General features: G+C 38.2%; 1 protein-coding gene across 1 annotated transcript in view; it reads left to right on the top strand.

Moving 5' to 3' along the window:
• Positions 1-15,842, top strand: part of SYN2 (synapsin II) — a 106,181-nt gene extending 90,339 nt beyond the window's left edge. Inside the window, exons 11-13 of the mRNA XM_072347762.1 lie at positions 8,574-8,634; positions 12,272-12,569; positions 14,938-15,842. Coding sequence (XP_072203863.1) covers positions 8,574-8,634; positions 12,272-12,569; positions 14,938-15,073 — 495 coding nt within the window. The 3' untranslated portion in view covers positions 15,074-15,842. The remainder of the gene's footprint in view (positions 1-8,573; positions 8,635-12,271; positions 12,570-14,937) is intronic.
• The last annotated feature ends 1,844 nt before the right edge of the window (positions 15,843-17,686 follow it).

Here is a 17,686-nt window from a genome sequence, read left to right as displayed (position 1 = left end):
GATCCTTAAACCTGTTTAATTTGAGATATCAACTTATTTACCTATTCCATCACTTATTCTGTATGAACAAAGCAGTATACCCAGCCAATAAACATGTAGCATATCTGTAGCTGTTAACTGAGTACCTTCTGTTGTCTACGAGCTCTTTTTATTGTGTGTGGGTACCTCAGGCAGTTTCTTTATACTTCGACAGCCATAAGTGACTACAAACAGAATCCTACTACTTATTCTTTACTACCTGTTCTCTGCATCTGCCTAGAAGTTCTTTTAAATCATAGTTCCTAGGAAGCAAACTGCTTGTTACATTATGATGTTTATTGACTTCTTGTTGCGACTCCATGGAAAAGCAGTCAGGCAGCAGCAAGATGCCCAAACCGTCAGAAAATCTGACTGACATCGAGACTCATTAAGAATGGGAAAAAGCACTGCTGAGCCAGGTATACACAACAGAACACTAAAAAATACGTTTCAAAGGTCAAATTGTAATGTTAGAACAGTTCTCTCAAGTTCTTTGTTAAACTGGAGGTTCGCTCCGGTCACTGCGGTGTGTTCCAGTTCCTTGAATCCCAGCGACACCTCGTGGCCTTCCTTGTCTTTGTGACAGCTGATCTGAGCTGCCTTTGGTACCACAGCGTGCTGCAGCACACTGCAGAAACTGCACTGCCTGAAGCAACTGCTTGGGCGTACATTTTACCTATGCAGAATGCTTTCTCTCCTGCTGTTTCTGATAACTCTATTATAATGCATTTACACCATTTAATTTCATTGTTTTTATACAGAACGTATGTGCTTACTTAATAGGTACATATATATAACTGTACGTTTATACATGTGCAATATTTAGCTTTGTGTATTTGAACAAGAGAATATCATTTTAATCAAGGTGGTTTTTTTAACCTTTTAATTATTTGCTTTTGTGAAAATGCAAGAAAAACAGTTGTTATGATTTTAGATCCTAATCTAAATGCACGGAATTAGGAAAAACAGAAGAAAATAGACTTGTTATGGACTTCACAAGAGCTGAGTGCTTCTTGTTAATAGGCATGAGGCACGCTTCATTCCACCTATATTTACAACAACCAAGTTTAATTATCACACAAATAATGGTAGCATATATTTTACTACGCCAATTTTGTCCATCTTTCATTATGACACCTCTTCAGGGCAGATCCTATGTTCTTTACAGAAGCGATAGGGATCACAGCAGACTTAACTGATGGATTAAGGGTACTTTTAAAGAGTTCTGACTCAGTTTTTTAAAACACAACTTCATTACACAGTTTGATTTATTCTAAGTATTTAAGCTTGACGTTCAGAGAGTGAGATACTAAAAGCAAAGTTCACGCAGGAAAATAAATCTTAGGCTTTTTGACAGCAGTAGGACACAAAGCACAGATGCTGAGCAGAGATTTCATTAAAAAATACTGCAAAATTTAAGATAACCTATTTTAAAATGTTTGTTAAGATCCTGTACCAGTAGATGGAGTCGTCACTACGGAGGTAAGTACATATTGCTCCGTTCTTCTACCAGTGATGTGTGCACAGTTGGTTTTGGTGGCTGTGAATGTACAGTGTACAGTGTAGATGGTTAAATCACAATACCGGTAAGTGCTCATCTTTCCTAGCTTGTTTTGAATTAGTGCGCCACAAGTAAACAAGTGTGCCTTTATAATGCCCTTTTTAAAGGGATCTGGTGATACTTCAGTATTAGAAGACACTAAAGGGTGTATATTAGAATGTCAGAATTATTTGGTTAAAATTTTTACTAATTTTAATAGAAATTAGTGAAAACTGAAGGTTTCAGGATGTTGCCTTGGCTTTGTGGGTTGTATTTTTGTGTGCTTGTGCATTTTTTGAATTAGTATTATTAGTATTGTTTTGAGTTCTGACTATATTGGATGTTTATTGTCAGTGGAGTACCTGGGAAGAATACATGCATGATAGCCCTGCAGATGAGCTGAGTAAAGCTTGATAACAGAAAGAGTTGCCCACAAAAATACTTCATAGAAGAGAAAAACAAAGGGAAAGATCCCATAAGCAATGTGACAGACTCCAGCATCAGGACCAGGATGAGCACAGTGACTTGTTTGTAGGATAGGTAAGTAAGGCAACAGCCTTACTGCTGCTAATTGTTGTAGTACATGAAACAAACAAAACACTGGATAAAACTGTGAAAAAAAACAAAACAAGCATATAAAAATTAGCCACATAGAGATAAAAACACGGAGTCTAAGTTAGATCTCTTTGTTTGGTCTTAGTGCTGTAATTACTATCATATAAAATCTTCGTTTTTTTCTGTTTTATCTCATTTTTCATCATTTTCTACTATTTTGCTTATTTAAGCTGAACCTGATAGAACTATCTCTTTTTTTTGAGGTTTTTCCTTTGCCTCCTTTACCCACCGTGCTGGGTGTTTCTCTTCTACTTCTTTGTTATCATTCTCTGTTGGCACTTGACTTTCTTAATTTGATTTGTCTGAATTTTAAGTCATAACCTCTTAGGCAAAGCCATTTGGCTTTACTCCATGTTCAACTTACAAGGATTCTGTCCCTCTCCCCATTAGACATCACCATAGTTTATTTTGAATAAGGACCACATGGTAGATAAGCATTACAGTTTTTGAACATGGATAACAACCAAGAGAAATTGCAGAAAAATCCTAAACAGTGCAGCTCATTTTCAAATATTCTTGAATGATCAGCTGGGAAAAAGTAAGCAACCTCCCTGTTCCTCCACTGCTCACCCAGTGGTGGATCAGTGCTCCATCTGCCTAGCTGCCAGTAGTTCAGATTTCTTTTCACCTGTTCAAAGACTGTTCTCCAGTGTCTCCTCGCTCATAAAAGAGACTCAAGCAGGTTCTCAGATTCCAGCAGGTCACCAGTGATGCCTACATGTGGCTGTGTGCTTGTACTGTGTCAGACAATGCAAGGAAAGAAGCTGACACAACCATTGGCATACAGGCCTTGCATTCTGTTTGAGTCCTCAACTTTACCCTTCTTTGGGGTATGGCTCTTAGCTCAGCGACTTGTCCTTTCCCAGGCCTTTTCCTGCTCCACCATTCAGTAACACTGATACATTGTTCTGATAAACCACTCATTGTAAGACCAGACTGGAGTTAGCTCCATCTTTTTTCAGACCTTCTGTTTCAAAGCACAGATTTCAATTCTGAATGGATCCAGTAATGATGGATCATTGTGACTCCAGGTTTTAACTCTTCCTGTTCTTGAAAGGATCCCTTGTCATCCCATATTAAGAAGACCAGAGGAGCTGATACAGCATAGCATCAGCCAGCGTCCCTGGGTGCCAGGGTTAAAACATTCCTTACCGTTTCAAATAAGAGCACAGGATTTTGACACTATCAAGCTCTAAGCTAGAAATATCTTATGTACACTGAAAAACTTGTAAGGAAGATTAACTTTCCAGTAACTAGAGAGCCTTCTAGATATGCTGTACCACTTTCATTTTCCTGTCCATCTATCTTACAGTTCTCTTTCTCTGGTATAAATATGCACACTCATTACATTTCAGTTCCAGCTGCTTTAGCACACAGGGAGCTCTCTCCTATCACATAGTCCACATTCCTTCCTGGTCTGTGGGGAGCAATTTTTTACTGGGAAGAACTGCCTGAAAGCTGCTTTGCAACAGCATAGTTTAATCTTCCCTTTTCAAAAACTGAAGTTGAAATCTGGCTTCATTAAGCAAGAGTTGCAATAAAATCAGATTGCATCCTTGTCCATTAGAATTACCATCTGCCTCTGGAATGGGACCAGTTAACTTCAACAAGTGCTGCTACTTGTTAAGACACACTTTTATCTGATAAGTCGACATCCCATATTTTCTATAGGAATTTCACGTTTTGTGGTAGCGAGTGGGATATTTCTTTTTCTCAGCAAAATAATAGAAAATAGATCTGGAAAGGCAATGTGATGTCACCTGTTTCATTATCCAAGTGAAAATACTGAAGTGTGCCACTAAATAGCAGTGAATCTACACTAAGATATTTGTTTTTCAGAGTGTGTGTAAAGATATTCAGGAAGAAAACTCCTCTCTAGGAAGAAATTAGTTCTCTAACAATGGAAAGCACTCTGTATACAAAACATAAGCTACAGTACTTTCTGATGTTTAAAACCAAAACTTTTTCAGTGCATGATGTAAATACTGTTCCAAGTAAAAATTAAGCTGCATGGCTTGTTTCCTCCTCTTAGCCGTCATTTCCCTTCTCGTTCAGAGGAAGCCTTCAGTCTAGCTTGCTCCCCATCTAGTGCTTTACCACTATAATGTTATCCTAAAGGAACTCTACTGCCTTCAAGCCTCTTTGGCTAAACTAAGCTAGCTGAGTTCTTCCACGTGCTCTAGGTACAGACTCTTCCATCTGCCTGATCAGTGTAATGGTGCTTTTCTGCATCTGATAGGCTTATGTTCATCTTTCTTTACCAGGGGTGATGTTCCTCCATTGTAAGGACTAAGTATTTATATCTTTGAGACTTTTCACGCAATCATTCACTGTTGGCACCCTACTTAAATAATCTGAATTATCTCCCTGCTTTGCAATCACATTTCTTCTTAGTCCTTCTGTTAACTTAATTGTTTTACTATTTATTCTTGTTTCCTTTATGCAATCTAGAATCACAGAATCACATTCTGTGATGTACCTCAGCTTGTACTTGGGCAGTTCTCAGTTGATCCTATTTCTTGATCTAAAAAATATGGCTTTCTTTTCAAATACTGAAATACCTACAGAAAGCTTCTATCACTGCATTACAAAGAAAACCAAATGAAACCCAAAAACAACAATGCATGCTCCAACTTTAGTTCACAAAGTCTTCAAACACAGCCAAATCAATATCAGTTTTAGCTGGGACTCAGTTTAGCATCTCTCTTGCCTAGGGGCTGTTTTCCTGCCAACTTGCTGCTTTTGCTTCCACCCTTTTCAGCATTCTTCTGACTATTCAAAATTCAAGTATATATGAATCTAATCTGCATTTACATAAACAGATAGAAAAATAAGTAGTATGACTGATCGAATTCTAATACAGCATGCTTTAGGAACTCTGTTTTACTCCGGTTTTGCCTAAAAAATTCTAAAGAGATTGTTTCAGGTGAATATGGAAGAGAGGGAAGTGCTACAGAGACGTCTATGGGCACTTACATTTTAGACAAGTAGCGAGGTTTTTGCTCTGGCTGTACTGAACTTAGACAGTATTCTATAGACCATTATGCAGCCAAAGCACTGATTATTATAAGCAGATCTGAGAAGTCAGTTTTGCATTCCTGAAGTATTCCTGGGACTTCTTGCTTCCACAAGTACAGTTGTATTTCTTCTAGTAGTTCTGTAAACAATAATTTCCCTTTGAACAGGAGATTCTGTAGCCATTACTACCAATATCAGCAATCCTCTCTCTTCTGGGAATTTTGATGTGATTTAAAAGCTGTATTCCTGAAATGAAAGCAAAAAGGGCTCCTTACCACAGCAATTACCGGACCTCACTTAAGGAATTTTAAACCATACTGAACGCTGTCATTTCCCATCTCTGCATTACTAATTGCTGTGCAGTATAGTACTACTAACTGGCAAGTCTTGAGCATCCAAATAAGAATCTGTTCAGGGCCATTTTCCATTATATAGTCCACACTCTAATCCTTGATTCTTGTAGTGTTTGAATTAAGCAGTCAGCAAGTTTGTAGATGAGAACTGCAGTGCATAAAAACATGTTTGTACTGAAAGAAGGAGGGTGAGCTTCAAGGCTGGGCAACAAAGGGGAAAAAAAACAACAGAAAAACAGGAGGGGTGAAAACATCTGCAGGACAGGTCTGGTCCAGCATCTCTGTTCAGAGGGGCTGTGCTGCTTACATGGAGTTAGCAGCTCTTACAGTTACATTGGCACACCACGTTGGAGAGGTGAGGAGTAACAGACTGCAGTCAATTTGCCAACAAGTGTTTAGAAGAAGCCTGGATTTTATTAAAGACCTTGGCTCAGGACAGCAAACAAGAGTGGTTCAAAGCCTGTGTTTAATATCAAGTATCAAGGCTTCTGACTGTCTGGGGAAAAAAAAAAACAAGAAAAAACCCTCTTGAAAAAGACTGGATTACTACAGACCATTGAAAAACCATGAGTAAGAGTTCTCAAATAGGAATGTAGTGCTAATTAGTCTTTTTGGGTCAGCCTGGGTGGGTTGGCTAATTAGCAAAAGTAATATACCTGTGTGATTGGCCTGGAGTGTGGGTGAGGTTCCTGGAAGCACCAGGTGATATCTGGTGAAAAAAAGGATGTGTGGGTGGTAAAATCAAGACAGCTGCAGTCAATGACTGGAGTGGGGAAAATACATCTCCAACAGAAAATGCACAAAGGCTTTAAACTTCCAGAACAGTTGAGGTGAGGATTAGCAAGTTTCTATAAGGTTTATTGAAAGCCTAATTTAGGATAAAATAATTTCTTGGTAAGATAGAAAGATATGTGGATTGCATAAGTACTGATGTTGTCAAGTCAGTTAAATAGCGTGTGTGATAAAACCTGAGACCATTTCAGTGCAAGAACAAATGGCAGACTTGCTGCAGCCTCAAGGCACGGAGGAAATGGGGGCCCTACAGATGTTGTTTTAATATTAAAGCAATGTGAATTTAAAGCATCAGCTTGGTTTCAGTTTCTAAATAAAATATGAGTCTTCCCTATGTGATCTTTTAGTAGAAAACCAGCAATGTTATATTCTCTCTGGTCTTTGTCACTGCACGGTGCTCCTCAGTGTATTTTATGGCCTTCTGCAGGGCTAGTAAGTCTATCGCATGCTAACGGTAGTAAGATTCTTTACAGAACACTACCTGTGCAATTTAACTAAGTCACTCGGTCAGTTCAGTCCTCCAGAAAGCTGCTGAAAGTCCTTAAAGCCAAGTACTCCCACTTTCCCTTTAAGGGCACACTCCACGTGTCATACTTCAACACTAAAGGAAACAGAAGCTCTCTGTAATGCAGAGCACCCAAATGCCCTACGGGTGTGTAGAGGAAGGTGCCAGGTGCATCAGAACAATGGTGCTAGAATATGAAAGGAGTTGGCTCCTCTAGGGCAGCTTTTCAAGGTTTCCATTCTCTGTGCTAATTTCCCCAGTATCCAAGGAGTTACTGATGAGCTGAAAATTATATAGAGTGGATACCACAAATGCTTAATGTGTTATTAAAACAGGAATAGGATAGAAATTCAATTTTATGTGTGGTTCAGAAAGCTAGAAGAAGAAGAGAAATAGAACAGGGAAGTCTGTAAGTCACACTAAAGCATTTTAAAACTATCTGGTGGCAGTGTGTCTTCATCCCTACAGCGATGTTTACTGAGAGCTGCGCAGCTGGATCAGTTAACACAGGGATCAGATTTTGCCTCATTCACTTTGTATGTATCATTTTTACACCTCAGTTGTTCTCCTGAAGGTTGGTAACTATCACAACTTTTGGACTGTCTTCTGTCCTTTCATTTGTGTAGCTAAAGCAGACAAAGCAATTTGGAACAGCGGCATTCAATAGAGCGTTGTTGTAGCACTTAGAAAGTACAGTTTGTAGATTGCTGTGCTGGAATTTGGATCACTTGAGTAATATTTATTGCTACAGTTCTGAGATCAAATACAAAACTATCAGAAAAAAAATAAGATTTGCAAAACACCATGTTACATTAATTTCACATTGACTGTTTAATGTGTTCTGGATTTTCCCTCTTGACAGATGGCAGCTTAGTTCTGAATCCTAAAATTGTGTCCAATTATTTGACATATTTCACTTTTTAAATATGAGAAGTGAGTCCAAGACGAAGCTTGGATTCGAGTGCTAATGTTCTCAAAGGGTTTTCTGCTCCAAGATTTTGGTTCAGGCCCATCTTTTCCTCTGGACAAATATATATTTGAAAATGATACTGCTGAATAAATTTACTGTTTGGAAAATGTAAGCATTACATGTGTTTCTAATAGCACGTCAGATGGAGCAGCATGAAGTAACTTTAATTATTTTCATTATTTATCTGTGGTTTTTGCTTCCTTCTTTCATTTTGCTTAGCAAAGTAGTTAACCTAGAGTAGAACATCTCTCTTCCCATTTACAGTCAGAGAATCAAAGTGAAACTACCACTGCTGTGCTACTGCTTCCAGAAACAAATGTTAGAAAAATACATTATTTCCCGAATCACACAAAGGTGTCTGTTGAAGTTCTGTTCAGTGTACTCTAAAAAAGACTGCAGAAGTGATGAGATACAGAAAAGTGGTTCAAGGTGCTGGGAACTGAAGGAGGAAGACCATACGCAAATAGCGGTAAGATCTGAGAAGGCACTGCTTACATCCTGACCACGTGCTGCAAAGGGAAAACAAGTTGTTGTTTGGTTTTGTGTTTGATTTTTGTTTTTTTTGACTGGGTTTTGGTTTAGTCTGGGATTTCTGTGTCATGACCAGCACCAAATGAGAAGGTTTTCTGGAATAAATTAAAATTGTACGTTCAGCCCCCAGCCAATAAAGAGATTTCAACTGAAAGTAATGGTAAATTAGTGGAAAACTGGAACTAAGCTACTCTAATTTCCCTCTCTTCTGTTTTCAAATATATTTTCCAGAGTGGATCACTAAAGGAGCCAGAGCCAAACAAAATCCCACCTCAGCGACCACCACCTCAAGGTTGTTTACAGTACATTCTCGACTGTAATGGCGTTGCAGTAGGACCAAAACAAGTCCAGGCTACTTAGATAATTGAGACTAAAAGCAAGAGTTAAAACAAAAACAAAAATATATTAAAAAAAAAAAAAAAACAACAAAAAAACAACAAAAACACAATCTTTAAAGCAAACATACCAGTTTTGTTCAATTTTGCATTGTTCAGTGCTGACCTGGACTGTGTTTTTTCTATGCAGTGTCAACTATACCGTCTGGTTGTTTACTTGTTCATGTCTGTGCGTGTAACGCTTACCTGCCTTTCTCTGTAAAACTTGTGATTTCAGGGCTGTTGTCAACAGTGTACAAAGAATGTGCCTCTTTAGAGCCCAGTGCAACTGTATGGATGGTTAGACAGTATTTCTTAAGTATTATATATCTGTCAGTGAAATACCACCAAGGTTCAAATCTAAATTCTTGGCTTACTCTGTGAGTGTGTGCACACTATGCTCATCGCCTCTGTGTGTGCGTGTGTGTGCGTGTGTGCATGACTAATAGGTAGGTGATCCAGAACTATTTTTTACAGCCTAGGTTAGAATTTGCTAGTGAGGCTTTTTATTTATGGTTTTGTAAAGTTTGTTAACATTTGAGTTTTACTTATATGCAAGTGGAAGTCTAATATTTCAGAGACTCGATAAGCGCGATACAGTTCTTCCCAAGGAATATTTAAAATAGCTTCTATTTTACATACTGGTATTCATATTTTTAGTACTTCTGCATTAAATTATTGGCTACAAAGCTATGTAAATGGGCCACCTATGTGCAATATCTCAGTGAAAGTGTGAGTACTTAATGTATCTTATTTCAGTTACGTAGTTCCTTTTGTTGTAGTTCTAAATGAGTAACATCTACGGAGATTTTTAAGTAAAAAATCAATGCAAATATTTTAAAAATCTTACGCTCACCTAAGAGTTAAATCCCAGGTTATTTGGTGAGAAGTACCTCAAGGACTGTTAAACTTCCTGTAAGAGCTCATTTTGTTTTCCTAAAACTGAGAAGGATGGATATGGCAGACCAAAGTACCTTTAACCAGCTATAGGTCTCGCAAGGCAAAAATATTGGTGGTTTTCTTCACCAACTCAGGTCTATGATTTTAAGCCTAGAAATCTCAAGATAGCTATAAAGAAAATTTAGTGCCAGTGTTATCCACGTCAACAGGGTTTAAAACAATTGCTTAAAATCAAGTGTGAGACAAGACTTGAGATGCCTAACAACTGTAAGGTTTTCTGTGGGTAAATTAGTTAGGATTTTTTCAAACCAATTTATAGTGTAGTATTACAGGAAATATACAAGTGGGCAGTTAATCTGCTCTGAGAACTCTAGCCAAGAGTCTCAAGCTGCACAATGCTAGCATACCATAAAACTTTGTTCTGAATGAGCCACGGAGCTCTAATTTGAATTGAGAATACGTACAGAGATGAGCAGCCGTTAGCTTAGTGTGAACAGTTCTGCTTAAAGGGAGAACAGCTTTATGTTTTGCTGCTCTTTTTTCCTGCAAACAACAGGGGAAAAAAATATATATCAGTGAAAATCATCATTTTTAGCATTTGTTTTCTTTGTACAGTCTGTCTGGTAAGATGAGAATTAAGGTATGCATTATTAGCTATTTCAGTGTGTGTAGTAAGTGCTACTGTTTACTACCTATCAGTAATTCACATGAATATTTTGCTTTAGTGATCGGCATTCGTCTGGGTCAGTGATCATTCCCATGATGGCATTGACTATTCTGTTCTATATTAAGAAAATTCCACATAGAGTCAGGTTCAAAAATCCTTACCTCCAGACACCATAAAAGTGAACCAACTATACTGCCCTGGGGTGAAGAAATGAATCTGATGATTGATTTTATTTCAGGCAGCTGGTATTTTTTTGCATGTAGTAGTACAAGTATTCACAAGTGCTTTTCACACAACATTTGTGAGCTGTGTGTGCAAAGAAGAGATGAGTGTTACAGAGAGAATTTCAGCTTGTTGACTGTAAAGGATTTACAAGGGCACACACTACTGCTACATACTACAGACAAGAAGCAAGCCAAAATGTCTCTGCATGTAAGCATGCTTAGGTGCAATATTGTGGTAACAGGGAACAGATGTTTTACAGTGTAGGCTTAATGTTCAGTTTTGTTATTTTTGGTAAAAATTTCTTTCATGATTGTTGCCTTTTGTACAACCCAGCTGCAAGAAAGTGAGCAAATGCTGGAAGTGTGACAGCAGTATATCTTTTATGTGAAATCTCTTGTACAGCTTAATGTGCAATAAAAGAAAGTTATATCTGTCTTCAGTGTAAAGTTTCTGGCATTCAAGCCTGTATATACAAGTGGGGGAAAGAAATCTTTCTGTTTTTCAGAATTGAGTGAAAGGAGACTAATAAGAAAACGATCCTTATTAAGATGTTGCAAGGCCATGTTATCACCTTCAAATATTTCCTACAAAAGTGGTTAAAATTAATAAACGATGAAGGCACATTCCTTAACATACAGTACGTGCTATTTATCTTTCTGCACCACAAAACACTGCTATAACTGTACTGAGACTTCTTGAAGCATTAGGACGTGCTGTTCTCAGACACACACACTGGAATCTCATATAGTAAGTGGAAAACTATCTATAATAGCAATTTCTTTTTTTTAATCACAAATCATAACGTTATTTCCAGATATGAAGATTTTCTCCATAGAGACTCAAGTAGGTGAAGTCTTCTACTAGCACTGAATGTATGTGTAAGAGTTCAGCAAAGCTTTTTCCCCAACTGAAGCATTATACAAACCAGTCTCTCAGAATTTCATCCTGTCCCTTCCTCCCCTTAACTCTCGTGTCCCACGTGCTTAGTCATGTGCAAGAATCAAGCTTTTCTGACAACTGTCAGCCAAGAAAACCACATTCAGACGTCTGAAATGAGATAAAAGCAGCACAAGCACCGATATCTGACACAGCACTATTTCGGTCAGAAAGCAGGAAAAAGAAAAGCCCTCACTGATGATGTAGCATCTTTCAGCCACAGATTTCACAACTTAACTCTCCACCACAAGTGGTAATTTCACACTTGCTGCAGTACTTTTTCAGCCTAGTTCCTTCTCAGTGGGAAGATCTCCTTTTGTTTCTTGCAATGTTCTTCATGTATTTCACGAAGGAGTTATTGGACGATTTTATATTAGTTTTGTTGATATAAGAATGACTTTAAGAGGAATATTACAAAAATAACTTCTGTACTTTGGAGGAATAAGATTGTAATAGCTACACAGATAATAGGAGCTGTATTGCTGAACTAGATTCTGTTGGTGTATGCAGTTCTCTCGCAGCCTTTTCTTTAGCTGGGCCGAGATTATACTGGCTGTAACTCCACTGACTAATTGGAAGTCAGTAGGGTTACTGCTGGGATCAATCTGGGACTTAGCAATTTTATAGATGCTCCAAGCAAGCTTCTAGTGTACCAACTGTAAATTGTAGAGTTGACTACGTTAAGCTGCAGTGCATAGAATTCCATAGAGTTTTGCCTCAAAAGTATAACTATCACATTCGAGGATTATTTTAAAGTGTTGGATATGAATCTAATAAGAGCTCTTTGATACTATAACATTATGAAGTTTTTCTTGTGCTGAACCTAGGGGGCCCAGTGCAACCCCAAGGAATGCAATCACAAAGCCAGGAGCCATTGCAGCCACAGCGCATGTACCCCCCTGGGCAGTCAGCAAAGCCCTCCACTTCCCAGCCACAGCGTCCACCCGGACCTACGACCCAGCAGCCACGTGCCCAGGCTCAAGGTCCTTCCAGCACCCGATTACAAAAGGAGGCAGAGGCACAGCCTGCACCACAACCACAGCCTGCTCCACAGCCACAGCCTGCGCCTCAGCCCGCCCCGCAGCCCGCGCCGCAGCAGAAGCCTCAGTCTCACCCGCAGCTTAAGTAAGATTTGCTTTATCAGTTTACTAGTCTCCTCATAATAGTTACATTTTGTTGTTGGAACTGTAATTTGAGAGCTGGTCTGACATGCATATAAAGATATACACACGTTCCCCAGTCTAAAATGAGGTTTCAAAGAGCTTACTATTGGTTTGTCATTAGAGTAGCATTAGTTACATCCTGCGCTATACAAGATTTCATTAGTTGTGCAATTTATGCCCCAGCTCGATCTGATGTGAAAGCTCTTGATCGTTCTCTTTTCTTTCCCCTCCTTTTTATGTCACTGACTCATGATCTGGGTGTGCTATTCGCCTGCACAGAAAAGAGGAAGTCTTATCTGTTTCAACTTTTAACCTTGCAGTCACTCAAGAGAACAGATTCCAGTTTCAAAAGGCCTATCTCAGAAACAACCCGAATGAACAAGCCGTCCAAATGTTTACAGTAGCGCTCTGGTCATGGTGCACATTGCTACTGTCTGTACAGCACGTGTAGCTCAGATCCTTGCTAGACACATCAGCAGGACTTGCACAGGCACCTGCCTGTAGCTACCTCACTGCTGGAAGCCTGTTGCTCTACAGAGCCAGCTACGTGCTGCAGTAATGAACGTGAACAGGATCTGTAGCCATACATCCTCATAGAGCTTTAGAATGAGTGAATGGAAAACATGGAAAGGGTATTAGCAGCAATTTGTTGTTTCTCAGCATGTTGACCCTGACGCACACTGCTGCCAGTTGAGTTGCAGATACATTGTGCTTATTTTGATGAGGAAAAAGCCATCATATTTTTCAGCATTTCTCATGCTTGTACTGGTGTGAAGCAACTCTGTGTCCTTGCCTGAACACAGTTCAGCCAAACAGCCTTGTTAGGTGAGAAGATGCACAGATTAAAACAATAGTAAAACATTTTAAGCATATTTGCTTCTGAAGAAAGTGTTTTCTTGCATTCCTGGGGCAGTATATTTCTTTTTTTTTTTTTGCTTTATAAACATAAAACTCCAATTGATTCATCTATTATTTATCTCGACAACAGACAAATCCATTTTCTTAAACAAGATGAAAGACCCCAAACTAGTTTGAAACTTAATTTGTTCATTTCTGATATGAAAAAGACCGTACCACATACACTGCCCCAGCTTTCTGCTTTTCCTCAAATGGAAAAGTAGACTCTATATAGAAGCGGACAGAATGAATGCAATGGTGAAGATGCAAACTGGAGAAGTGTAGTTTTTCTAACTTTCAAGAACTTTTAGGTCTGCACCAAGACTCAGATCTCCTGCCTGTAGGATTAACTCTATTTGCATGTGCATACTTTGTATTCACCCACATGCTGTTGCCTAACCTGTATGTACATGTTATTAATCTGTGAATAAATATTTAATTAGGCTACTTATTGTGTTACTAATCAAGTCAAGTGCTGCTTCCCACCCTCCCTCTTTCAGTGAGTACAAACAAACATTTATCAGTCTATTCTCATTAACACAACTATAATTTACAAAAAACCTAAAATGCCTGCAGCACTGTTTGCTGTACAGACGTGGAGAAGTTGCAAACCATGGGGAGTATAAAACAACCTGAATAAGGAGAAGTTTAACTATAGCCAAAACTGAAATCCTATTATTGTACTGAGAGAAAAATGAAATCAGTTAATGCATCAGTGCATGGATATCTTCATAAAGAGATTGTAACTCGTTATTGTTCTAGATTTCAATTCAAACCTACCTTTTAAATATTATTTTACCTGAGTTAGTTTTAAACTTCAGACATTTTCTTTCTTGTATGCTATTTTATTCATGCTTTCAGAATCTTAAACCACGTGTACATGACAGCACTAAAAACAGCACAGGATTACTAGACTGCCTGCTAACAGGGAAGCACAGCGATACCTGATTTGGGGAGTTTGTTCAAAGATGAAAACTGTCATTAAACCACCGAGTTTGAACATTATCTAACACACAGCAGTGGACCGCATTACAACTTTAGGTCTCGTTCTTCAAGATCTCATCATGCGGTGTCGGGTAGTGATTTGGATTTAGTTGGCAGGCTAAATTCTAATTCTAATTCTGAAGTTCTAATTTATGTCATCCAATTTACTGAGATATAATGTTTCAGATATGTAAAAAAGCTGTGTGTTCTCAAAATAAAAGCTAGTCCTACTTCCCAAATCAAAGTACAGAAGGAATGTGCTTTATTGCAGCAACTCTGTATGCTGTATCTAACCATAGTACTTGTGTTGAATATTCATTCTGCGCAAATGGAAACTGTTAATACCTCACAGCCATTTTTCCTTTTCTTCTAATTTATACAAGCTACATGTGGATGGAAGTGGGTAGACAATATGACCATACCAAACATGTTGCATTTTTGTCTTGCAGCAAGTCGCAGTCCTTGACAAATGCCTTCAGTTTCACAGAATCCTCCTTCTTCCGATCATCTGTGAATGAAGATGAAGCAAAAGCTGAAACGATTCGAAACTTGAGGAAATCCTTTGCTAGTCTTTTTTCTGATTAGCCAGCTCCATCTAAATGCACATAGCATATAGTCTAAAAACTACGTGAATGTTACATAGGTTTTGTTTTCCCTGTGACAGTACCTTTCTCTCCTGTGCTAACTGTTGTATTAAGCAATATGTTAAACTCACAAAAAGAAAGCAAACAAAAAAACCCACAGAAGAAGGACTTTGATGAAATACCATTTGGGAACATGTATAGTGATAAACAAGGTAGAGCTCTATTATGAAAACAGAATGCCAAATTCTGAAGTCCTTATCTATTGTAATATTGTGGCCTTACTGTGACTGACTATATTATCCTAATTGAGACTTCTTTGTAGATCTGTGTTAATAAAGCATTGAGTTATGGGTTTCTTCTTGCTTTACCCATTTCCAATGCATTGCAATGCATGTGTATTTTGTGTGTAAATGTTTTGTACTGCAAGAGTAGTCTTGATCTGTTCTTGCCTCCCAAGTTTAGGAGGCAGTTCACACTGACGTTCTTGTCAAGCCGCATAAATAGCGTGAGAAACTGAAGCACTTTCTTCCTCCTTATACAATCTTGCCATCAGCTGACTGTAGATTTCTGATGTATTGCTGACTTGTCATTACACTAAATTAATGTCATAAATAGAGTGTATATGTACTATTGTATTCCATGTGTCTATTCCAATTTATTTCCAAATTGTAAGCAGAACTGATTTCAGTTGCAAAGAGGATGCATGATGTTACCCTTATTTTTGTGAGCACCTTCTAATAAATGTAAAGTCCCACGCCGGTTTAAAAGATGTCTTTGACAAAGCTTGTTTCAACAGCAGTATATATTGTCTGTTTTAACTGATATCAGAAGGGCACTTCTGCCATTATTAAATGTTTCGACACAAGCTACAACTCTAAGAAAACAGACTGTCAAAAATAATTCCCTTTTAGACTGGCATTATTAAAAAATATAACTGTTAGGAAACATGTTCGCATTTTCTATGGGCTGTACTGGTTAAGTACTTCTCTACCTTGCAAAAACAGAACTGATCCCAGACTTTGAGATAGCAGCAGTATTTTAATACTCAAAAGGAAACTGAAATTAATTGGTAATCTCTTGACCATCCCTTTCCAAATGAATATCATGTCATTCTGCTTATCCTGAACTGCGTGCAGCAGTATTCTATGCTAGGAAACAGTGCGAGCAGTGGAAACATGAGAAAATAAGATACATATATTTATTTATACTAGTATATCTGAGGTAGAAACAAGTAACACAAGGTTAACTGCTAAATCCTATGGAATTTATAATAAGTTTATAGAAACACATCTATTTGCCTCTGAAATTTTACTTTCTGTTCTAGCTCATAGACAAGTGTTAGTTTATGAAGTATAGAGAAATCACAGTAACTCTGACTATGCACCTTCTCTCAGCAGATTTGGATTCTTTTGGACAAGGAGTCTGTCTTGGGCCAAGAGTCTGGCAACAAAGCATGGAAACTTTCACCTCAAGTGATGTCACAGTTAAGTTCATATATTGGCATCTGATAGTTGCTGTAGAACAATGCTGTCCTCCAGACTAAGACTGAAATCTAGGGGCAGTTTTGCACAGAAGGCACTGCCCTCTGAAGGATGGAATCTCAGTCTCTGTGATGGGCACATAATCTTTGTGACACAGCCCTCACAGAAGCTCTCTTACTAAATTAAAGATGATTCTCTCTCTATTATTTTTTGCTCCTCAGAAAGGAACCTACAGTTCAGAGAGTGAATTCTGTGGCAAAACAGCTCTCCTTAAATATCGATGTTCCTATTGATTCATAAACACCGTCAAAAGTGATTTTAGTTTTGTCCCCTTCCTGCTCCCCTCTGGGTTGAAACACCCTTCACTAGCAGCAATAACAACCCTGAGCAGTTCTATAGCCTTTTATGTCTGAGAAGCACTTTACTTTTAGATTAGAAAGATTAATCGAAGTTGCTAACGCAAATTAATTACTGCTACAGAGAAAGCATGGTAATTATGCATAGTTTGGCATGGTTCATGATTAGTACATGCCTAGTTTCAGCAATATAGTACAATATGAACTACAGGTAGTTCATTAGTCCAGACCCCAGGTTTTGACTTGAGGCGAAGTTTCTTGCTCATATAAAATTCCCTCCCACCTTTTCCTGGGAGAAAACGGGTTTCACTGCACTCTTTGTTTTACCATCTGGAACAAAAAAAAGAGAGAGAAAGAAAAGAAAAAAGAAAAGAAAATCAAAAAGAGAGCAAGATGATGCAATCAGATCTGCATGGCGTATCCTCCCACACAGTGTACATAACACACTGCCTCCCCGCAATGCCAAAAGTTCTTTATATCTCCAAGCGTGCTAAAGCGTGTCACATACAAGCTCATGCATGCTTTTGTTCCTTATGTACTTCTTCACAGTTAAAAAGTTTTTAAGCAATCTATAGCACATGTTCAGAATACCCATCAGGAAAAAAAAATAGTGAAAAATCTATTCAAACATTTATTCTTCAGTTTGTATTATTTTCATTAAATAAATTCTCTTTTGAATACACGTGCAAGCTCAAAGTACCCAGTTATCCAATACAGTGCTATCTAGGTTTGCATAAATGGTAACACAGAAATAACGTGTGTGTCTGAGGTTTAGCT

The sequence above is a fragment of the Excalfactoria chinensis genome, chromosome 12, assembly GCF_039878825.1.
Source record: "Excalfactoria chinensis isolate bCotChi1 chromosome 12, bCotChi1.hap2, whole genome shotgun sequence".
Lineage (NCBI taxonomy): Eukaryota > Metazoa > Chordata > Aves > Galliformes > Phasianidae > Excalfactoria > Excalfactoria chinensis.
Note: the sequence above shows the minus strand (reverse complement) of the source record. Positions and strands in the feature narration are given on the sequence as shown.